The sequence below is a fragment of the Bactrocera neohumeralis genome, chromosome 6 (genome assembly GCF_024586455.1).
Source record: "Bactrocera neohumeralis isolate Rockhampton chromosome 6, APGP_CSIRO_Bneo_wtdbg2-racon-allhic-juicebox.fasta_v2, whole genome shotgun sequence".
NCBI lineage: Eukaryota > Metazoa > Arthropoda > Insecta > Diptera > Tephritidae > Bactrocera > Bactrocera neohumeralis.
In genome coordinates this window covers 57,787,030-57,810,428 of record NC_065923.1, presented here as the reverse complement: position 1 = coordinate 57,810,428, position 23,399 = coordinate 57,787,030, and the positions used below count along the sequence as shown (strand labels likewise).

At 37.9% G+C, this 23,399-nt stretch overlaps 3 protein-coding genes and 1 long non-coding RNA gene across 6 annotated transcripts; 3 read left to right on the top strand and 1 right to left on the bottom strand.

Annotated features, from left to right (window-relative positions):
• Positions 1-7,984: 7,984 nt before the first annotated feature.
• On the top strand, positions 7,985-10,146 carry LOC126762323 (UPF0489 protein C5orf22 homolog). The gene is made up of 2 exons (XM_050479017.1): positions 7,985-8,746; positions 8,799-10,146. The coding sequence occupies exons 1-2, from the start codon at positions 8,167-8,169 to the stop codon at positions 9,683-9,685; spliced, it is 1,467 nt and encodes a 488-aa protein (XP_050334974.1). The 5' UTR covers positions 7,985-8,166; the 3' UTR covers positions 9,686-10,146.
• A 253-nt stretch (positions 10,147-10,399) lies between these two features.
• LOC126762351 (uncharacterized) lies at positions 10,400-12,676 on the top strand. 3 transcript variants are annotated; one of them, XM_050479064.1, is made up of 5 exons: positions 10,400-10,700; positions 11,565-11,906; positions 11,969-12,225; positions 12,293-12,400; positions 12,454-12,676. In XM_050479064.1, the coding sequence occupies exons 2-5, from the start codon at positions 11,652-11,654 to the stop codon at positions 12,650-12,652; spliced, it is 819 nt and encodes a 272-aa protein (XP_050335021.1). In that variant the 5' UTR covers positions 10,400-10,700; positions 11,565-11,651; the 3' UTR covers positions 12,653-12,676. The 3 variants fall into 3 exon arrangements, with proteins under 3 accessions (XP_050335021.1, XP_050335020.1, XP_050335018.1); XM_050479063.1 differs by lacking the exon at positions 10,400-10,700 and adding an exon at positions 11,041-11,456 and having other exon boundaries at positions 12,463-12,676; XM_050479061.1 differs by lacking the exon at positions 10,400-10,700 and adding an exon at positions 11,041-11,456.
• Positions 12,666-14,078, bottom strand: LOC126762353 (protein Gemin2). The gene is made up of 3 exons (XM_050479066.1): positions 13,766-14,078; positions 13,520-13,705; positions 12,666-13,458 (listed from the first exon to the last, which is right to left on the bottom strand). The coding sequence occupies exons 1-3, from the start codon at positions 13,901-13,903 to the stop codon at positions 12,841-12,843; spliced, it is 942 nt and encodes a 313-aa protein (XP_050335023.1). The 5' UTR covers positions 13,904-14,078; the 3' UTR covers positions 12,666-12,840.
• A 2,173-nt stretch (positions 14,079-16,251) lies between these two features.
• Positions 16,252-16,697, top strand: LOC126762396 (uncharacterized). Its single transcript, XR_007667453.1, has 2 exons — positions 16,252-16,502; positions 16,559-16,697. It is a non-coding gene; the product is annotated as an uncharacterized LOC126762396 (long non-coding RNA).
• The last annotated feature ends 6,702 nt before the right edge of the window (positions 16,698-23,399 follow it).

The window sequence follows — 23,399 nt, the reverse complement described above, 5'->3', positions numbered from 1 at the left end:
GGCATATATAGGTTATTTTTATAACCTCCCCAGCAATATCACCAGCAAACAGTGAATAGCCATTCTGATCAACAGAAAAGTACCACATAACACCCTCCCCCCTACTCCTTCAAACATCTCCTCCCTCTCCATAGAAATTCTTTCTCCTTATAAACTCATCATTACTTGTGCCTATTACCATCCTAATGAATCTTTCACTTTAAGTGATATCTGTCATCTCTTCCCGTCTGGAACTACTCCTTTCTTACTGGTCGGTGATTTTAACGCTTGGAGCCCCCTTTGGGGTTCTTCCTCAGCTAATCCGAAAGGTCGAATTATTGAAGATGTTATACTTAGTTCTAACTGCATTGTTCTTAATGACGGTTCTCCCACCCACTTTTCCACTCACTCTTCCTTTACACATATTGACCTATCGCTTTGTTCCCCATCCCTACTCACCAAAACCGAATGGCTCCGGATCGATGACCTAGATGGTAGCGATCAGTTCCCCATTCTTTCTAAAATTTCCTCTCCCCATCATGCATCCCGGTTTAAGACTAGAGGATGCTTTAAAACAGACTTGGCTGATTGGGATAAGTTTGAACATTTCTGTGAATTTCATTCCGTCTTTTCCCCATTTCGTCCAATGTCCATCAGGAGTCCTCACGTATTCAAAAAATTATCCGTTCTGCAGCCAATTATTCCATACCTCCTCCTCTAAATCAGCCAAACCTGCACCTCGATGGTGGAATAGTGAACTTTGTGCGTTTAGGCAACAAAAACAATTTGCTTGGCACGAATTCAAGCGCACTCGTTCAAATGCTAACTTAATGCAATACAAAAAATCTCATGCGATTTTTCGTCGTAAGGCGAAAGCTGCTAAAGTTCTCTGTTTTCAAAAGTTCACTAGCGAAATAAATTCTTCTTCTAACCCAAAAAAGATCTGGACTGACATAAGGAGACTGTCTGGTTTAACCTCCTTTTCTCCGATTTCTCTCCTCAATTCTCCTCGTGGCAATCTTCTATATCCGCAAGATATAGCCTTAGAATTTGCGCTTCACTTTTCCAACGTTTCCTCGGATTCCAGTTTTTCTCCTGAATTTTCCTCCAGCAAACTGTCTCCCTCGAACTTGTCTTCTTCAGCTAGGTTTTTAGATTCTGATATATCCATTCTTGAACTCCTCTCTGCACTCTCTGTAGTTAAAGGCAAAACCCCTGGGATTGATAAAATATCCTACCCTAACATTAAACACCTCCCACCCTTCCTGCTATCCCGTCTAATTAATCTTTATAATAACATCCTTCGGACAGGCAACTATCCTCTGCTTTGGAAGACCAGCGCTGTCATTCCCATTTTAAAACCTGGTAAGCCTCCCTGCGAAGTCAATAGTTATCGGCCTATATCCCTCCTGCCTTGCCTAGGAAAACTAATGGAGAAAATCAGGCTATCCTGGTATGCCCAATCTCACAATCTTATTCACCATAACCAGTTTGCATTTAAGAAGGGGCAGGGGACGTTAGACGCTCTTCTGCATCTTGACCAATTCGTCTCTGATGCATTATCCCACAAAAATCATGTATCGATACTTTCACTTGATTTTTTAAAAGCTTTTGATCGGATTGGTATTAAGGCAGCTTAGAAAATGGAAAGTCGGCTCACATATATATAACTTTGTTAAATCTTTTCTCTCTAAACGCAAAATTAGTGTACTTGTTTCTAATGTCCGATCCTCTATACTACCTCTTGATAATGGAACACCCCTAGGTTCCCCCCTTTCAGTCATACTTTTTATTATCGCATTTGATGAAATCAGTACAATTTTATCTGTCTTCCCTAATATCAGTCACCAAATCTATGCTGATGATTTAGTATTATTTTCTAATGCCTCCAATTTGTTCGTTGCTACGTCTTCCTTTTCTAAAATCTTGGTCCGGTTCTTCGGGCACGTCAATTTCTTCCTCTAAATCTAAGTTACTACATATTTGTAAGAAACATCATTGTAATACACCCACACTTACCGTTAATAATATAAATTTAATCTGTACAGATAGGTTTAAGTTCCTAGGCTTAATACTAAACTCTAAGTATTCATTTAAGCAACATTGTCAATATGTAAGAAAAAGACTATTTGTTAATTTAAACATAATCAAGTATCTTTCATGTAAGCGCTCCCTCATTGGCCCGGCTCTACTGGTAAAGGTCACCAAAGCTCTCATCTTTTCAATAATTAATTACGGCTTAGAAATATATGTACACCATTCTAAAAATCATATCAAGTTGCTTGCCGCACCGTATTATTCTGCTGCCCGTCGTTCTATTCGTGCGTTTCCAACATCTCCGATAAAAAACATATTGCCTAAATCTGGACTGCCTTTTTTTAAAAGACAATATGGAAGACAGCTTATATAAACTCTATCCTAAGCTCATAATCAATCCCAGTTTTATTCTGAAAAAGGATTTCCACTCTGCTCTGACACGTATACGATCGCCAAAGATTCAATCATCGTTATACAAATGCGCCATGTTTGTGAAAGTAAATGAGTTACCGCATAAAATAGCTTTACCTTGGAGTATTAAACACCCCCCGTGGCGTGTGAGTGCAGCCTCATTTGTTTCTGATTTAGTACAACTACGAAAGAACAATACTTCTAGCAATGTTTATAAAGCCCACTTCCTGAAAGTAACAGCTCCTCTCAAATCAGCTTGTTGGAAACTTCTATTCACAGACGGATCAAAAGCTGAAGCTACCGCAATTCTTAAAGCTGTTCAATACTCAAAGCTAAACAAAGGAAAATATATTATCTGTACTGACAGTTTATCCTGCTTTCTAGCTTTAAAAAACTGCAATAACTCCAATTACATCATTTGCGCCATCAGAGACATTTTGATATCTCTTCCACATAAACTCAGAATTATGTGGGTTCCCAGCCACTCGGGTATAATTGGAAACATGCTTGCGGACTCAATTGCCAAGGAAATGTGTCACTCTCCCACTGTAACCTCACCATTTTTCGTTAAGGGCGATATCTACCGGCTCATCGCTCAACTGAGAAGCACCAATTTAGCTGTTGATCGGTCAATCTCATCACTCCGTACGTCAGACTTCGCATTGGACACACTATCATTGCACACCTTCTGGATGGTAGTCACATCAGCCAATGTCCCTTTTGTGAGTCTACGGTTAGTGTGCTACACCTACTCGTTTTTTGTCCTACTCTGGACAGCTTCAGACATAAAAACTTTAACAATGATGATCCTGTTCAGCTTTTAATGAACCCAACTATTAGCAACATATCTAAAATTTACAGTTATCTGAAGGATACAGATCTCCTTCGTTGTATTTAAACAAGTTTCTAATTTTTCCCACCAGTCAGCCGAAATCCTATAATGCTAGCGCTGCGTACTTTAGTTTATATAATAATTTGTTTATTATGTAAGCTTTAATAAAATAAAATAAAATAAATAACTAGAGTGGTGTTTTACAGTGTGGAATGTCAGAGTTCCTTCTGCAGCCCAGACTTTAAGTGCCGTTGAAGATGATTTTGTGACCATGAAAGTATCCAAGGATTGCGATGTTGAAGAAGTTCTCACGTTTTTTTTGTGTTTCTCTGAGTTGACGTGTTTTCTTAAATCATAAACTCGTAAAACAATTGAAACATTTAAACATTCCAACTATTAGCTGGCAAACTTCATTTATCATGCATAATGCATCATTTAAAATTCAAATTATTACGGTTCAAAGAAAAAAGATTGAGAAGACAGAAAAACGTGCATTCAATCAACTACAATACAGGCGAGAAAAAAATCTCATAAAGTTTTTAGACACATTCAAGAATTTATATACATTAACAATACTTTTTTTCATGTCGTACTGTATACTGTATGTATTATTGATCTTAGAGAAGAAATTAGAAAGGGCACCCACAGCCATGAGCAAAAGAAAGGGAAGAAGAACAAACTTCACACTTCACTTCTTGCTCGGTTTTGCCATACATACGCCAAACGGCATTATACAACTAAAAAATTTAAAATTATATAATATTTGTTATGTAATTAAGAGGGATGGATTAAGAGTATTTAATACTAGTATAAATAAAACTATAAATTGAACAAAATTGTAAGAATAGCAAGAAAGTGGAAAACGTGAGACTAGGGATATTGCAGGAGACGTGATTTGATAACTGGGATGAAGGCACTGAGTGATCCGCTATAGAAGTCCACATCAAAGTGTAAACACAATGGCTACGACAGACTGCAGCGGCACGACAGTGAACTGAAAACATCGTTGTTCATCTTACTACATGTACATTTTGAGAAGCAACAACAACACAATGGCCGGCATGTACACAAAACAACGCAGTTGTCCATTTTGCATGTACACAATTTCGTTGTGGCCATACTAATACCTTTCACTTCAATGAAATTTTAATATTTTGTTCAAAGTGAAATTTTTTATGCAAAAAATAAGTAAATAGGTAAATATTTTTGCTTTAAATTATCACTTGTTATTACAAATGATATAATAGAGCTATAATATAGCTATTTTATGCTTTTATTTGTAAAATAGCATCAAGTTTGTTAGAGCTGTGAATAATTTTACATTTTACATATTAGTGGCATCACCACTCTACCTCCTCTTTCTATCTTCCATTCTACTGTCAACTCTACTGTCGTCGTACTGTCGTTGGCAAAAATAGGAGGATATTGAAGTTAGCGAGAACGACAACTGTCGGCCTGCAGTCGTGTAGTCGTGCAGCTGTCAAAATAACACTGCCCTTAAGAACGTGTGTATTTTAATATTTGACAGATGTAGTTTGCAGTCTGTCGTAGCCATTGTGTTTACACTTTCACTATGTAATGAGTTGACGAGCCTGGCCAGACGGTTGTGAGGACCATTGAAAATGTAGCTCTTGGTAGTTTTCATAGTCTTCAGGAGGCGGTGAGGGACCCACTGATGCAAACTCGAAACTGCTGATGATGTCTGGCGCATCGATAAGGCCGTTCACGACTTTGGAGAAAAATATCATGTCAGCTACGTGACGACGTTCTTGCAGGCTGTTGATGTTATAGTGTTTATAGACATCAGACACTGTGTTGTAACCACCAGGAATACCATATCTATAGCCAAGACATTTACATAGCTTTGATTGTATTTTTTCAATACGACTAGAGGCAGCATCGGTATAAGGCGTCCAAATTACAGTACCATATTCTAAAATTGGCCGAACCATTGATGAATAAAGGCGTAACAGTGATGATCTAGTAATGAATACCAGAACTTTAAAAGCCTGGAGAGTGATCTTCTCAATATGCTTGTTAAACGTCAGTTTATTGTCTATAATGATACCCAGGTCCTTTACATGATCCACTTCACTTAACAACTCATCGTTTAGATAATAATTAGCTGGTATTCTGATATGTGACCGTGAGTAGGATACAGTTACACATTTTCTGACATTCAAGTCCAATTTGTTTAATCGGCACCACAACGAAAGCTTGTCTATGTCATTCTGAAGAACTCGAAGGTCTTGCTGGTTATCATTCTGAAGATCTTCAAATCGTCTGCATAAAGCAAAATTCTGATTGAAAGTTATCGAAAATATCGTTTACGAAGATATTAAAGAGAATAGGCCCCAGATGTGACCCTTGAGGTACTCCTGAGGTTACATTATGCTTAGCAGACAGGTATCCGTCTACTTTGACTTGGAAATGCCTTCCTGTAAGATATGATTGAATCCAACACAGTGCATTACCGCATATACCGTATCTTCTAAGTTTGTTTGGCAGTAGTATGATCCACCCTGTCAAAAGCCTTGCTGAAATCGGTGTAAATGGTGTGAGCTGAGTGGCCATTGTTTAGGGCACCTAGTAGATAAGTTACGTAGATAAACAGGTTAGAGGAAGTCGACCTTCCGCCGACGAAACCATGCTGCTTGTTGGTGATAATATTTGTGAAGAATGCAGTGAGTTGTGGAAGAACTATCTTCTCGAAAAGCTTGGCCAAAGCTGATTGGATGCAAACTGGCCTATAGTTAACGATCTCAGACTTTGGGCCGTCCTTGTGAATCGGACAGATGTAGGATGATTTCCATATAGTTGGGAAGACACCATTTTGTAGTGAGTAACTGCATAAGTGTGTGATATGCACGCTAAGGCTGTCTGCACAGTTTTTAAGAAAAGTATTTGGTAAGCCGTCCGGACCAGCACCTTTCTTCAAGTTCAGTGTCGACATAATTTTATGGACATCATTGATGTTAACCCCAAATTCATCCATGGTGACAGTCGGAGCTGGTTCTACTTCAGTTGACGGTGAACACTGGTGAGAATTTTGGTTGTACACACTATTGAAAAAGGATGCGAACATATTGCTAAAATCGATACCTGAGTCTGCCGTCAGATTATCCCAGGACATGGTGGACGGGATGTCACCATTACCTCTTTTTTTATGTTCGACAAATTTCCAGAAAACATTAGCGTCATCCTTTACTTGTTGTTCAATTTTATCTATGTAATTCTTGTAGCATTGTTTATTGCGAATTTTACATAATCTCCTGAGTTCGCTAAACTTTCTATAATTCTTTTTGCAATTGCACTTCTTGTATGTAGTATGGGCTTCCTTCTTAAGTATAGTTTTGTGTTTTAATTCGCTTGAAAACCAGTACGGAAAGTTGTTGTTATTTTGTGAACGGACAGGTCCATAGGTGGATATACCTCTTTGAATAATGTCATATCCGTAGAAGACTACAACCTTGCTGTCTAGGGTAGAGGATGAATACAGGCTCGACCAATTGACGTTTAGATAAAATGCATTAACGCTCTCCATAGTCAGCACTTTTGAAATCATGGAAAGGTACAGTTAGTGGTTTGAGGCTGAGCTGGAGTTCGATCGTGATACCAAGGGCTGGATGATATCGATCCATTGTGGTAATTGCCTGCGTGTGATCAACATGTATGTATATGCTGATTACTGAAACAAAGATCAAGTAAATTATGATTATCGGCTTGAATGTTATTAAATTGGCGGCATTCTAACAGAGAGAAGCCTTCATAGAGTAAATTTTCACAATCTATATGAGGCGAGCTACTTGGAAGGTTGAAATCCCCCGTGATGAGGAAGTTGGTATCTTTGTGCTTTACTTTCAAGTACTGGAGTGTATCGAGAAACGCTTGGTAAGCGACTAGTGATGCTCTCGGAGGAATGTAGACACATCCAATAATGATGTCTGAACTATTGCACTTGATTTTTACGTAGATGTGTTCAATACTATCATCGATGACTGGAATACATTCAGCGTGCACGAACTTCTTTATTGCGATGAAAACACCCCCACCTCGTTCACTATCACTTGTGATATTGTTTCTATCCTTCCTGTAAATATTGAATGAATCATCTATAACTACACCATCATGGATAGCTGGGTGAAGCCATGACTCAGTGATGCAGAAAGCATCAATACTGCTAATCGCTGCTGATGTGAGAAAACTGCCGAGCTTGGTACGTAGTCCCCTCACATTCTGATAGTGGATGTGCAAGATTGTTTGAGTTTCCCTCATCGGTGAACAAGCTAAAATTCTTATTGACTAATTTCGGGACTCCATTAACGTATTTTATTGTCTTAGAGGAATCGCCATTCTTCACCAGAGAATCTAGCTGTGCGAAGGTTCTTGAGGTGCGTCAACTGAGCGGGAGTGAGATCTGATTTAAATATGACTTTGGATGATCCGTCAACAGGTTCCGGTGGTTTACGGCCAACAGTTGGGCGACCCAGTCATCGAAGTTTCAAATCATCCAAACTGACAGGCAAATCGATTGGCAAGACGGACTGGACGGTAGCTCTATCTTCATCAATATTGTAAGTTTAATCTCTTGGGCTGAGCATACAATTTTTATAATAAACTTCCTATAAGTTTTTATTTATTTTTTTGGTTATGAAGCAAATGAATCACAATTTAAAAGCTTTTATTCTAACCGCTGCATTAGAGTTGTGAATAGGTTTGAATGAGAAGAAGAAGAAGCCGCAAACAATCGCTGATTTTCGCCGAAATTTGTTACTTTCATATTCAAAGCGTAAAGTCAGAGAAAAAAAAGTTCAAAGCACTTTTCAGACTAGTTTACCAAAAGAAAACAAAACAGTGATTTTTCAAAATTTTCGCTTGGCAAGTATATTAAAAAAATCTAATTTGAAATGGAAGGAGATTCAAATGTACATAGTGGCTCGTCCACGGTGGAGATATCACCAAAAGGGGTAATAGAGGCTAGTGATGGACTTGTAGAATCATCGTCGGCGTTAAGTGAAAGCGTGTCAGCGAAAAATATTGATACGGTTTATGCTCCAAAAGAAAGGACTGAAAGTGAGGCGGGAACAGAGGAACAGCCGCCAACAAAGCGCCCCAAATCTGATTTAGATGAAGAAAGTGGTTTGGGGAATGTCTCCACCACTTCTATAGCAGGAACTGTATCAGATAGAATTGCGTTAAAGCCGAAAGATTTTACTTTGGATACAGAAGAATTCAAGAATGCACAACCGCGCAAATTCCAACGCATTCCTATTTTTATTGCGGACTATCACAATGATGTGTTGGAATTTATATATCGTTGTTTGGCCACACGACACTTGCCGCTGGAGAATAATATTCTAATACATTTTGATTCGCACCCTGATATGGTTATATCACGGGAAATTCCAGCTAGTGCTTCTTATGATAAGGAAACCATGTTGGCAGAGCTTAGCATTGAAAATTGGATTATGCCGGCTTGCTATGCAGGTAAAATTGTAATAATTTTTATAAAATATGTATTGCTAATTTTTATTTTTAGGTCACTTCAATAGAGTTATTTGGTTGAAGAATTCTTGGTGCCAACAAATTCCTTTAGGCAAATACAACTTTAAGATTGGCCATAAGAATGATAAAATTAGTGTAGATTGCCCGCTTGATTATTTTATATCTGAGGGTAACTACTGTGATACAAAAGAGTTGCTAGATACGCGCAATATGGAATTGCAAGTAATTAATGTAGATACTTCAAGTAGTAGTGCACCAATTGACACCGCACAGTTCATCAAAGAGGCAGATGGACCAAATTTTGTATTAGACATTGATTTGGATTTCTTTAGTACTTCAAATCCATTTTTAGAAATTTATAAAGATGCAAATTGTTATGAACAACTCAGCGATATTTTCCACTTTGAACCCGAAGTCAAAGACTGTGGTGGCACAACTGAGCGACGCAAATTACAATTGGAAGCACTAAAAAAGATATTTGAACATTTGGAAGAAACAAGAACTTTAGATGGTCTAACACCGGCACCTGATCCGAACATTATTGCGCCAGAGACTTATGCTCGCATTGAGAATCTAGCAAAATCACTACAGAAACATTATGCAGACGATGAAATAGACTGGCTGCTTATATATGATTCAGGTAGTACAACCGATACAAATGGATTACCACACCACATTAGCACATCCAAAGAATTGGAACAATATATCGGACAATTTAAATGTTTATTACAAAATTTACCCACTCCGCCTGTGCTCATAACAATGGCTTGCTCTGCCGAAGATGATTACTGTCCCAAACATCAAGTGGGAGTTATTCAAGAAAGAGTATTGGAAGTGTTGCGAGAAGTCTTTGGTAATCGTTTGCATGATAAACCTATACTTCATTATTTGGACGAAGAATGGGATGTAATGCAGTTGTAATGCGTTAATTCGGGATTCGATGGCTGTGCTTAAGTGTGCGTACACTTTAAGGAATCGGCACTACTCATGGCTGCTGAGTTCGTATAGTTCCACCATTGCAAATTAACATATGAAACATACTCTAAGTAAATGTGCATATGTAGTTAAAAATGTTTAATGGCGAGGCTTGTCCCATACGCCATTTGAACAAACTATGAAAACTTTTTACGGTGTACGCACTGTGCACAATTTATACGTAGTTGTAAGAAATGATGTAGTAATTCTAGAATATTATTTTTTATTTAAAAGTCAGACATATGTACTAATAAATATTTAAAAAAATATTAATATAAATGATATCATGGAGAACTATTAACTAAGTAAATATAAATGTATGCTATAAAACTCGAAGAAATTAAATAAGTATCTAACAAAGCACGATTCAATAAAGGAGCTTTTATAGCTCATTTTATCGCAGAAAAGTTTTATTTGTTTAAAAAATAGCCAGTTCTTAGAAATATATTCGGCAGATAAACAAGCTCTTTAAAATACAATAAACCGTTACATATTGCTATGTTAGTTAATTGTTGAAATGGCAAAAATATGGCTTTTATTTATTACACTCTTCTGAGTGAATTTCATTTTTATAGCCACAAAAGCTTGGCGCATTACTCCACACGCTAGCATTACTTATGCTGTACTAGGTATGCTCAAAGTAGATACACATATACGAATTGTGTGTGTGTGTATGTCCTTTACTCTGTCCACCCTTAAATCGCTGACCATTCGTGGCGTTGTAAGGTGCTGACTTTGTTTGGATGTACTATTGGGGACCCTATCGTGTTACACAAAGTTTCTGTGCCAAGAACGGAGCGCCACGTGAGAGCACAATCACCTTTGGCGAGTGTTTTTGTTCTTTCTTTTAACATACATACGTGTGAATGGATAAGTTTGGACGATAAGTTTTAGTTTTAAGTTGGTTAGTTGCAGTTCATTATTGTATCAGCTGGTTCTGTTGGAGGAGCAGGAGCGATAAGTAAGGCATATTTTTTGGTGATCAGAAGTGTAACATATTTATTGTGTTATTTCAATGCATTAACACAATCATTTAATTTTATAATACATTTTGGGCTGTGGCTTAAAAAAAGTTTATATTATTTATTGTGTTATTTCAATGCATTAACACAATAATTTAATTTTATAATACATTTTGGGTTGTGGCTTAAAAAAAGTTTGAAATAAATTTAATAAAGTTTCCGTGAATTTAGTGCTAATATTAATTATATAGCATTCAAATTTTGTTTACATACGTATTTATTTACATACATATGTATTTAGTAGTTCAAGTGCTACTTATGGACGTAGTTATGCTTAAACATAAATATCTAACACTTGTACATCTGAATATTCAAACAGAAAAAGCAGAGTACTAACCTAGAGAATACCGTTAGCAACCGCTGGTTAGCTACGCGTTCATTTTAAATTCACCGGCAAAACAAAAAATGAGACATACATACATATTTATGTATGTACATACATATATGCTTGCGACTGAACGTAGTTCAAAGGGGAGCAGTCCCTTGCGACCCAACTCCACAACCTTTTGTTGTTAACGAAAGCAAAACGAAACAAATGTCCACTTTCTATACAAACAATTATTTTCAAGCGCGCCCAGTACAGAACAGAACAGAAAAATTGTATTTTATACTAATTTATTCCTCAATTTTTCTTAAATATGTGGAAAATGTACTCGAAACGTTTGCTTGTTAAAATAGAATTTCAGTTACATGCGGTAAGTAGTTTCACTAATTATAAATTCGTGAACAAATGCAAGCAAATATGTATTATAAAAATAATTATTATATGTACAATTTGGAATACACTATTACCGTTATTTTAGGTGACTTGTCCCGGGGTGTGGCTTTGTACACATGGTTATTTGGAGGTTACTATCAAAACATTGGGTTACTTTTTTCGTACCGGAGCTATGGAGCCACGTTTCCCCCTGCTCTGCCATGACAAATTCACTATGGATGGCTACTTTAAGTCTGTCGGCTCACTGAGTGACTTGGAACGCGTGTTAGCCGCTGAGCAAATGGAGATAACGCTTTGGCAGAATGGGCGACGCATGGCGTTCTTTATTGGTAAACTGGCCGATCTAATGAAATCAGATGTACCAAAATTGTCCTGTGAACACAATATCAACGTACAACTTCTGATGAAAGCCACGCCAGCATTTCCGGTAATTAAAAAACATATTTATTTTATAATTCATTTCCCAAAATGTGCCACTGGGTCTTCAAGGGAATTATTGCACCTAAAGTGGAGTTGAGCGCGCATATAGATGTGCAGGACCGTCCACAACGGGATGAGGGAAATGAAAAATTTGTACAGCAGTCTGGCAACAATATAGCTTTGAAGAAACTAGAATTTGAAGCTAAACGCAAACTAAACCGGCACACTCAGCAGTCACTATCTCCCCCAAATAATTGCTTTAACTATTTGGAAGAGAAACGACGTCAGCGACCAGTTTGTCACCTGAAAACAAATTGTGGTAGTGGGTGTGTATCTTCACTTAGTATTTTATACTTATGTATTACATGCATTTGACTACGTTTCGCTCACAAGGTTTTCAAAGAAGAGTAGTGCTTTTCCTTGTTCGAATGCGCCAAAGTCATACAAAATAGATGCAGTGTCAAGTCAAAACAGCGAACGTCGCCTTTCAACTGGTTCTAGGTGAAGTATCCTTTTTTTACATTTGCATAACTATTTATAAATCTTCTTTTTAGTAATTTCAGTAATACTAGTTCATACAATCTCAGCCAAGTTACGCGTATGAGTTGTCCCTCACAACAATGCCATTCTATTTGCACAGTTTCCTCGATATCTGCGCCGGACGATCACCTTCGTCGATGTGAGACCTGTCAATCGTACCGAAAAGTATTCTATAGCAAATATTATACAAATTTACACAGAAAGAACTACTGAATACAAACTGATGTTATGATGTTAGACATGTTTTTTATTCACTTATATAAAAACTACTTTCCAGATTTTGAATGATGGCATGTTTGCACTTTTTAGTTAATGCTTCAACTTTCTTTTCTATTTGTCTACATCGTTTAGTAAAATTTATTTTACATGCTTGTGGAATTGTCCATATGGAGTGTGGCTCATCAAACGAATTCGGCAAAGTCCATTTGTCCAAATGCCTTTGCAATCAATAGTATGAATAAATTGTATGGCACAGCTTTACCCGTTGCTGTGGCTGGTAAACGACCCCGCAATCGTATGCAAACACGTGCTATGTCGCGTAAAGTACTATGCACCTCTGGTTCAATGGGTATATGTAGGCAGGTAAGGGCACCATATAACCACGTACCTAACCATGCATTTGTATCTGTGAGATCTAATATGACCGGTTTCATATTTTCATTGCAGCCGGCACTTGAAGTCGAAGGCATTATGTCGTCCTCTGAAGAAATATTTTCCAAAACTACTTTCTCTTCACCAGCACGCAGCCAATCACAAATGAATTCCAAAAGTTGCTCTAAGGTGCGCTGACTGAAGCGCAATATTGTTTTTAGATATGGTGGATTGTCGTGACAGAATTGATGCCATGCAACTGGATCAGCTATTAATGGAGGTTCCAGCGTTTGGTCGTATCGTTGTCTGTGCAGTTCTAAACGTAGAAGCACTATTTTCTCGCGCGTAGCTTCAAAATCTTTAATCTGATAGTCCTTCCACTCTTTTGTAGGCAGTATTCCGTTATATGCGATAGATTTCAAAGGTTCCTTTAAGTATACTTATATATTAATCACTTCATTAATTAAATTACATTGATAATGCACTTACGTCTTCATCTTTGAAATTTTCGGCCAAAGCAGCGGCAGTTCTATTCTTTTTACACTTGTTCGGCTCCCGTACCATTACGGCTGGACACTTTTTTCGTTCATACAACATATGCATAAGATATTCATCGCCGTCTTTTGGTGCTACAGAGGGATCGAAATCAAGACCGGGTTCTCGTATTTCTAAAGCCTTTTATATTTGATACATAATTGAATCGTAAACCAAGCATTGAGTATTATAGCGTTATACCTGTTGTTGAAATGTTTCCATTGGACAACCGCCATTCACGGTAGCATCCTCAGTTGTTTCTTTATCGGCATTGTATATATTTGATTTGCGCTTTTGGTTTCGATCCACTTCATATAAAATATCCTTCTTGGTGGACATGATTGCAAAATTGTCTGAATTCAAATTTTCACCGAATGTAGAAGGAGATCGAAATCAAAACAAAAGCCGCAAATGTTTAATAAATACAATCCAATTGCCTAAATCCTGAGGGTTGCATGCAGGGGCAAGTGCGGCCAATCCCTATAAAGTGGAAGTGCTACCAAAGCAAGTTTGAATTATTTAAAATTTAAATTATTTTAGTTAATATACGATCATAATTTATTTATGCTTTTCGGAATTTAATTTATTTGTATATTTTTATGAGGTAAAAAGAAATGCAAACTGTTTTGAAAATATCATGTTTCAGTCAATATAATTAAAGTGAATATAAAACAAGTTACAAGAAATAAAAATATGTGTCAGTATACATGTATGTATGTTTATACAATTTTTTGAAGAGTAAAAGTATAATGGCCGCTTTACATACAATTTTCGTTGCTTTGCTTTAAATTAAGTACTTTAATAGCAAATTAAATAATCTAAAAAAAATTTTCCCTACCAGCACTAGATTCCGATCGTTCAGTTTGAATAGCAGCTATATGCTATAGAAAGCCGATCTGAACAATTTCTTCGTATATTACATTATTATCTTAGAAAAGAACCTGTGCCAACTTTTGTGAAGATACATTGTCAAATGTGAAAGTTTTCGATACCAGAGCTTGATTCCCATCGTTCAGTTTGTATGGCAGCTACATATATGTTATAGGGGTCCGATTTCGGCAGTTCCGACAAATGAGGAGCTTCTTGAACGTTTGCAAAACTTCAAAACGATATCTTAAAAACTCATTGACTAGTTCGTATATATACAGACGGACACGGCTAAATCGACTCAGCTCAACATACTGATCTATATATATATAAATAAGTGGCAATTTAATGGTACGCTATAGCTCAAGAACCACTGAACGAATCACCTCCAAATTTTTAGGGTACCTTCGGGCCTATGAGTAGATGGTTTCTGTGAAGTTTGCATTGCATTGGACAAGTGGTTTCAAAGATATATGTATGGTCTGTTCTGAAATGCACCATGTTGCGCAAACTGCTTTTGCCCGACCAGCAGCACTGCAAAATGTAAGTATTAGAAAAAAGTCGCCGCTCAGCTAGCTAGCAAGAATGATGCATAACGAGGCATCTCGACAGGATAGAATATATAGAATACGAACTGTCAAATCTATAACTATTGCCATTGCCAAATCTGTATGTGGGCATTTGCTATCATGATATAATCATTTGCGCAAAGTCGTAGGGTAGGTAGGTTCGAGCTGATGTAGCCCATGCTTTGAGCTCTTGAAAAATTTATTTTATCATTTGCGAAATGCCGTCGGGTAGGTAGCTGATGTAGCGCACGTTTTGAGCTTTTGAGCTGTTGAACTCTTTAAATCTTTTATGTGGAAAATAAAAAAGAATAAAGATCCTTTTGTTTACAAATGTATTTCTGGGAAAAATAAAATAAAGATAAAGATCCTTTTGTTTGCAAATGTATTTCTGGGAAAAATAAAATAATAACAAAGGATAAAGATCCTTTTTTTTTTACAAATGTATTTTTGAGAAAAATAAGAATTCATATATTTGGGCTAATAATTGTGGCATAAATTTAATATACCAATTAAAATAATAAATTTTAAATGATCAATCTTATTCGGTTCTAAAGCTAAAGCAAAAAAAAATGATAAAGATCCTTTTGTTTACAAATATATTTCTGGGAAAAATAAAATAATAACAAAGGATAAAGATCCTTTTTTTTACAAATGTATTTTTGAGAAAAAAAAGAATTCATATATTTGGGCTAATAATTGTGGCATAAATTTAATATAAAATAATAAATTTTAAATGATCAATCATATTCGGTTCTAAAGCTCAAGCAGTAAGTATGTACATGTTTGTGAAAGCAGTGTGTGAATTTGTGTGTATTTTTTTTCAACAGATTTTCTTGAATACACTTTCCATTGTGTCCTGCATTCGTTATACTGCAGTAAATTGTTCGATTTTTTGGCGAATACTGAACACGTGCTCAGCATTGAATCAATAGTTCTGTGTACTACTTTTAAATTAGTTTGAACAAAAATTGGTGTTGAAAAAATGCCAACACAACAAAAAAAATTATACTTCACCAACACAACAAAAATCGAATGAAATGACTTAAGAAATTTTTTATTTTGAAATAAAACAAATATTTTGAAATTTCACATTAAAATAGAAATGCTAGAAGTTTCCATTATAGTGTTGCATGGGTGTAGCAACGCACACCGGGCCCCGCTAGTCATTTATATATGTATATGTCGGGTTATCGTTCGGATTCTGCATATTTTATTGCGCGGATTGTACATGGCGAATAAACTTGATCACGCCAGAGCCTTATCACACGAAGCAACTTTTGTTGCGGCAACTCTTGGTTTATAGGCGAGGGGGCGACGAGGAGAGGGGAATCGCGCCGAGTTTCCAGTGTTCAGCAACTCGCTTTGTGTTCTTATTCGTAGCAGTTCGCTGCGACGTTTTTCGGCATTCGTGTTCTTTCTTTCGTAGTACATAGTTGCATTTGCGTATATTTTTTTGAAATTAATATTTTGAATATATTTAAAAAATTTAATTTCATCTTTTGGTAAGTAATTTGCAAATATGTATACAAATATACATAATATAATATAAATATTTTAGAAAATGGAGTATGACGAAAAAATCGAATTAATTAAAGATATTGTGAAATGTATGGAGGAAGCCATACAAATTGATTTAGACGATAGTAAAAAGGGTGATATATGTTTGTTTTAATAAATAAAATGTATTTCTTAATTGACAGAGCTGATTAATATATGTGATGTGATAGAGTGCCCCAAATACCTATAAGGAAAAAGAAGCGACAATGGGTTAAAGTAAAGAGTAGACAATGGGTTAAAGTAAAGTGAAAGAGAATGAGAAAAAAACTCGAGCAGAGTTGCGCAACACAAGTTGCTCGTGTGAAGATAATGGGCGACAGCAAAAGAGAATCGCCCGAGAATTAGCAACTAAAGTTGCTTCATGTAATCGCAAACCCACTGTCAACTTGAGACTGTCTGCCAGCATTTTTGCATACCGACAATGTTCTCCAGAAAATGCTGCAACGAACATACTTGTATCTCTGTCTCTCGCAGTGGCTCAAGCATACACGCACAACAATCGTAGTGCGTATCTCCCTCTCAAACCTCGAACCTAACGCAACATCTCTTTCTCATGTTCGCATCGAACTATCCTGACCATCTGGCGAATAAATGGAACAAAGCGTACTAACAAACAACCGTTAGAGTGCAGAGGCGAGATTTGTCACTTTTACACTGGTTACCATAATTTAAGATCCGACATATATACTTTGTAGGGTCTCCGACGTTTCCTTCTGTGTGCTACCAATTTCGTGGCAAACTTAATATATCCTGTTCAGAGAATAATTATGGTATCTCAGAATGAACGATTTGCTATCCGTACTTCTCTCTTACAAAAATCAGAGAATGTAGATTTATGTAATACAATCTATATTACACAATATAATCTACTATTTATATAATATAATCAAAATTCTCTGTGAAATTGAGGGCTGTTGTTTGGCAAAGCGTGGAAAAATAGTGTTGCCCAACATTTTACTTCGCTTTCCTACTCTTCGCTTCGATGCGAATGTATTCATATTGTTCACACACGGACTCTTTTGTCGCCCAAATCGGTGTTTTGTGGGCGAGAGGACGACGAAGAAAAACAAAAGGATCGTGCCTCTCGTGCTGGAATGGCACGCTTTGTGTTCTTGTTCGTAACAGTTGGATGCTAGACAATTCAGCACTCCTTTTAATTTTTTTTTCAATATTATTTTTTTTATTGGATCTGCTTTTTTTTTAAGCCTAACGATAAGTTATAAAATCTTAAATTTCTTTAAAAACTAGACTGGCTCAAGCAAGTGATTGAGCTGTTTTGGTGATACGTTGCTCTTTAATACGCAGGTATATCTTTTCTTTTAAGGCGTGTTTGATCGCCGGAATACCAAGGTCTTTATGGATATTTTCGTTACGCATGTACCACGGTGAACACGTAATTGTTCTAAGAATTTTCGATTGGAACCTTTGTATTAAATTAATATTAGTTGCACAGGCCGTATCCCACAGTTGAATGTCATACATCCAAATCGGCTTTATGACCGCATTATATAAAAGCACTTTATTGTCTAGGCTAAGTTTAGAGTCAGGAATAATGGGATGCCCAACTCCTCTCTCACTGGAAGTGAGAGAACAATTGCTAAACGTCAAAACAGACAGTTGACTGGATTGGGGTGGTTTTGACGTTTAGCAATTGGAAACGAGCGATGGCCAGATTGAAATCTTACCAAAAAATATATAAACGGAGGGATTTGTTGCATCGTTCAAGACCACTTATAAAAAATGTAAAACAATGAATATTAAATAAATTTGTAAAATTTAAAGGTATTTGATGAAACGTTTTGTAATTTGAAGCATCATAGTTTTATTTTCAATGGAAAATGATTAAAAACATTTAATGATTGAGAGCTAACAAGCTTAAGTCCTATTATTGGGTATTGAAAGGAAAAAAGTCAGTTGTTATAATATTCTTTAAAAAGATGTAAATAGTTTCTTCATATAATAAATAACCACTATTTAGTAATTTTTATTCGTACTAAATTTGGGTATTGGGTTGATAAGTGCACAAAAATTGTAATTTTGTTCAATCTGGCCATAATGGAAAATGTTATAAAAAACGCTAATTTTGAGGCGCTCTCACACTGGAATAAGTTTAACATCCCTTTATTCCTGTTTTATACTATGTTATTAATATGCATAGCATAACACTAATATTTTGAAAAATGGTGAATAAGGACAAAAATAAATATTAATATAAATAATAACAAATAAATAATATTTTGCAACATTTAGAAGTATTAAATGTAATAATATACATATATAAATTAATTTTAATAAAAACGGATTTTTTTACTGTTTAAGATTTACATAAAAATATTAAGACGCTTTAATTTTTATTTGTTTTAACCGCAATACGCATTAATTAATTCACGACTATTATATAACAATTAGAAAATATATAGAATAACAAAATTGGGCGCTTTTAACACTTTCCAAAAGAGTAGGAAATATTAGTAGCGTATATTCAGTACATTCTGCTGGATTATGCATAGACTGCCAGACGGATATTTGTTAGGAAACGTGTAGGCGATTGTCATTGTTCATACGTGCATACGTACAACTATTTGCTACTTTTGTTCAGAGATTGGGGAAAAAGTAACACATCGCCATTTGATGTTCAGTGGTTTCCTCGCTCTAATCAATTGCAGATATGGCATGCTGTCTTGTTCTAAGTCACCTCTTATATGCGTACCTTTTTTGTTATATTTTAGTTAACATTGACCGTTACTAATGATTACATTGGTAATGAAATCTGTTTGCAGTCTGTTAAAGGTAACATATACTTTTGTTAGCAGCAACAAGCATACATATCTGTTGCCTCGATTTTCCTTGATATGCTATTTAATTAATTTTCAAAAATTATATTGTTAATATTTCACTTTTTTTATTATTTAAACATTCTTCTTCTTAATTGGCGTAGACACCGCTTACACGATTATAGCCGAGTTAACAACAGCGCGCCAGTCGTTTCTTCTTTTCGCTGCGTGGCGCCAATTGGGTATTCCAAGCGAAGCCAGGTCCTTCTCCACTTGGTCCTTCCAACGGAGTGGAGGTCTTCCTCTTCCTCTGCTTCCCCCGGCGGGTACTGCGTCGAATACTTTCAGAGCTGGAGTGTTTTCATCCATCCGGACAACATGACCTAGCCAGCGGAGCCGCTGTCTTTTAATTCGCTGAACTATGTCAATGTCGTCATATATCTCGTACAGCTCATCGTTCCATCGAATGCGATATTTGCCGTGGCCAATGCGCAAAGGACCATAAATCTTTCGCAGAATTTTTCTCTCGAAAACTCGTAACGTCGACTCATCGGTTGCTGTCATCGCCCATGCCTCTGCACCATATAGCAGGACGGGAATTATGAGCGACTTATAGAGTTTAGCTTTTGTTCGTCGAGAGAGGACTTTACTTTTCAATTGCCTACTCAGTCCGAAGTAGCACCGGTTGGCAAGAGCAATCCTGCGTTGGATTTCCAGGCTGACATTATTAGTGGTGTTAATGCTGGTTCCTAAATAGACGAAATTATCTACAACTTCAAAGTTATGACTGTCAACAGTGACGTGAGAGCCAAGTCGCGAGTGCGACGACTGTTTGTTTGATGACAGGAGATATTTCGTCTTTCGTCAGAACTAACGGCACGGGTGTTGAGGCCGATGATATCAATATCATCGGCACACGCCAGCAGCTGTACACTCTTATAGAAGATGGTACCTTCTCAATTTAGTTCTGCAGCTCGAACTATTTTCTCCAGAAGCAGACTGAAGAAGTCGCACGATAGGGAGTCGCCCTGACTGAAACCTCGTTTGGTATCGAACGGCTCGGAGAGGTCCTTTCCGATCCTGACGGAGCTTTTCGTGTTGCTCAACGTCAGTTTACACAGCCGTATTAGTTTTGCGAGGATACCAAATTCAGACATCGCGGCATAAAGGCAGCTCCTTTTCGTGCTGTCGAAAGCATCTTTGAAATCGACGAAGAGGTGGTGTGTGTCGATTCTCCTTTCACGGGTCTTTTCCAAGATTTGGCGCATGGTGAATATCTGGTCGGTTGTTGATTTTCCAGGTCTGAAGCCACACTGATAAGGTCCAATCACTTTGTTGACGGTGGGCTTTAATCTTTCACACAATACGCTCGATAGAACCTTATATGCGATGTTGAGGAGGCTAATCCCACGGTAGTTGGCGCAGATTGTGGGGTCTCCTTTTTATGGATTGGGCATAGCACACTTAAATTCCAATCGTTGGGCATGCTCTCGTCCGACCATATTTTACAAAGAAGCTGATGCATGCTCCCTATTAGTTCTTCGCCGCCGTGTTTGAATAGCTCGGCCGGTAGTCCGTCGGCCCATGCCGCTTTGTTGCTCTTGAGGCGGGCAATTGCTATTCGAACTTCTTCATGGTCGGGTAATGGAACGTCTGCTCCATCGTCATCGATTGGGGAATCGGGTTCTCCTTCTCCTGGTGTTGTGCGTTCACTGCCATTCAGCAGGCTGGAGAAGTGTTCCCTCCATAATTTAACTATGCTTTGGGCATCAGTGACTAGATCACCTTTGGGGGTTCTACAAGAGTATGCTCCGGTCTTGAAACCTTCTGTAAGCCGTATCGTTTTTCGTAGAATTTTCGAGCATTACCCCTGTCGGCCAGCTTATCAAGCTCTTCGTATTCACGCATTTCGGCCTCTTTCTTCTTCTTTCTGCAAATGCGTCTCGCTTCCCTCTTCAACTCTCGGTATCTATCCCACCCCGCACGTGTAGTGGTCGATCGTAACGTTGCGAGGTAGGCAGCCTGTTTTCTCTCCGCTGCGACACGGCACTCCTTGTCGTACCAGCTGTTCGTTTTCTCTTTCCGAAAACCAATGGTTTCGGTTGCAGCTGTACGTAATTCCCACGACAGCCGGTTCTACGCACCGGAATTGACTCGGATTTCATCCGACCAAGGGCTGTTCTTTCGGCGATCTAACCCCGTTTGGATCGGTAAGTGTTGTGTTGCAGCTGTACGTAAGGAATTTGAAATGCCGTCCCACAGTTCCCTTATACCGAGTTGTTGACTAGTGCTCTCAGAGAGCAGGAGTGCAAGCCGAGTAGAAAATCGTTCGGCTGTCTGTTGTGATTGCAGCTTCTCGACGTCAAACCTTCCTTGTGTTTGTTGGCGTGCGTTTTTTGCTGCACAGAGGCGAGTGCGAATCTTAGCTGCAACAAGATAGTGGTCCGAGTCGATGTTAGGACCTCGGAGCGCACGCACATCTAAAACACTGGAGACGTGTCTTCCATCTATCACAACATGATCGATCTGGTTGGTAGTTTTTCGATCCGGAGACAGCCAGGTAGCTTGATGAATCTTCTTATGCTGGAATCTAGTACTAAAGATAACCATATTTCGGGCCCCGGCGAAGTCAATCAGCCTCAACCCATTTGGGGATGTTTCGTCGTGGAGGCTGAATTTACCGACCGTAGTGCCAAAGATACCTTCTTTGCCCACCCTGGCGTTAAAGTCGCCAAGCACGATTTTGACATCGTGGCGGGGGCAGCTCTCATAAGTGCGCTCCAAGCGCTCATATAAGGCATCTTTGGTCACATCGTCCTTCTCTTCCGTCGGGGCGTGGGCGCAAATCAGCATATGTTGAAGAACCTCGCTTTGATGCGGATTGTGGCTAGACGTTCATTCACCGGAGTGAATGATAGTACTCGGCGACGGAGTCTCTCTCCCACCACGAATCCAACGCCAAACTTGCGCTCCTTTATATGGCCACTGTAGTAAATGTCACAAGGACCTACTCGTCTCTGTCCTTGTCCCGTCCATCGCATTTCTTGGACGGCGGTGATGTCAGCCTTTATTTTTGCGAGGACATCAACCAGCTGGGCAGCGGCACCTTCCCAATTAAGGGTCCGGACATTCCAGGTGCATGCCCTCAAATCGTAGTCCTTATTCCGTTTGCCATGGTCGTCATCAAAAGGGGGGTCTCTCCTCCGAGGCTGTTTCAACTTTTTAATTGGTATTGTTTTTTACGTGGCGGGTCCCAAGCCCAGCGCACAATCCTATATAGGGAATGTTTCGCCTTCTCACATTAGCTCGCCTTCGAACGGATGTTCTTAGGCTACCCAGAGGATACTTGGTCAAAGATCGGAAGTAGTGAGCTGCTTGAGCCATGTGTAAAAGAATCGTTTCTGGCCACTCCCAAGTGAATGGCGATCAGAGAACTTTCCTCACTTGCGTGAACTTCTACACATGACTCCATCCTCCATTTAAACATTCACAAATATTAAAATTAATTAACAACTTAAAAATATATGTATATAAAAACTAAGTTTAAAATGAAATATTGGAAATTAAAATATCCTTATACAACAAATTTACAAGAAACAAGTAAAAAAGGGCAACCGAACATTTTATACTCTTGCAACTTGCAACAATTACATCTTATGACGTAAAATCTCAAACATCAATCATATGGAGTAAAGTCATCCAGATGCTCGACAATCCTAGTAATAGTTACATGGGGGGTAAGTCAAGTTTTCACCCAATTATATCTAGTTTAGGCACAAAGATATACTGTTAAGAGTAAAGCATGTTCTGTAATTCTCATTGCGATAACTCAAATATTGGCCGATATACATATGCGGTATAAAGTCACCTGGAAGTTCGAACATCTTTGTATTAAGTACAGAAAGCACCTCCAAAGTAAACAGGACTTAAAAAAACAGAACAAATGTTTTTTTCGGCAAAATCAATTTATTTTATTCAAAATAGTCTCCTTCTGCTTCAATACAGCTTTTTGCACGGTCCAAAAGCATGCCGAACGAGTGTTTTAGCTCGTTGGCCGGTATGGTCGCC

Excerpts from the sequence above, each read along its gene's own strand:
- LOC126762351 (XM_050479061.1), top strand. The coding sequence starts at position 11,400 with ATGTGGAAAATGTACTCGAAACGTTTGCTTGTTAAAATAGAATTTCAG. Across the intron at positions 11,457-11,564 it reads TAGAATTTCAGTTACATGCG|GTGACTTGTCCCGGGGTGTG; the intron begins GTAAGTAGTTTC and ends CCGTTATTTTAG. Across the intron at positions 12,401-12,453 it reads CGCCTTTCAACTGGTTCTAG|TAATTTCAGTAATACTAGTT; the intron begins GTGAAGTATCCT and ends TCTTCTTTTTAG.
- LOC126762353 (XM_050479066.1), bottom strand. The coding sequence starts at position 13,903 with ATGTCCACCAAGAAGGATATTTTATATGAAGTGGATCGAAACCAAAAG. Across the intron at positions 13,706-13,765 it reads TGGAAACATTTCAACAACAG|GCTTTAGAAATACGAGAACC; the intron begins GTATAACGCTAT and ends CAAATATAAAAG. Across the intron at positions 13,459-13,519 it reads AAAATTTCAAAGATGAAGAC|GAACCTTTGAAATCTATCGC; the intron begins GTAAGTGCATTA and ends GTATACTTAAAG.
- LOC126762323 (XM_050479017.1), top strand. The coding sequence starts at position 8,167 with ATGGAAGGAGATTCAAATGTACATAGTGGCTCGTCCACGGTGGAGATA. Across the intron at positions 8,747-8,798 it reads TATGCCGGCTTGCTATGCAG|GTCACTTCAATAGAGTTATT; the intron begins GTAAAATTGTAA and ends TTTTATTTTTAG.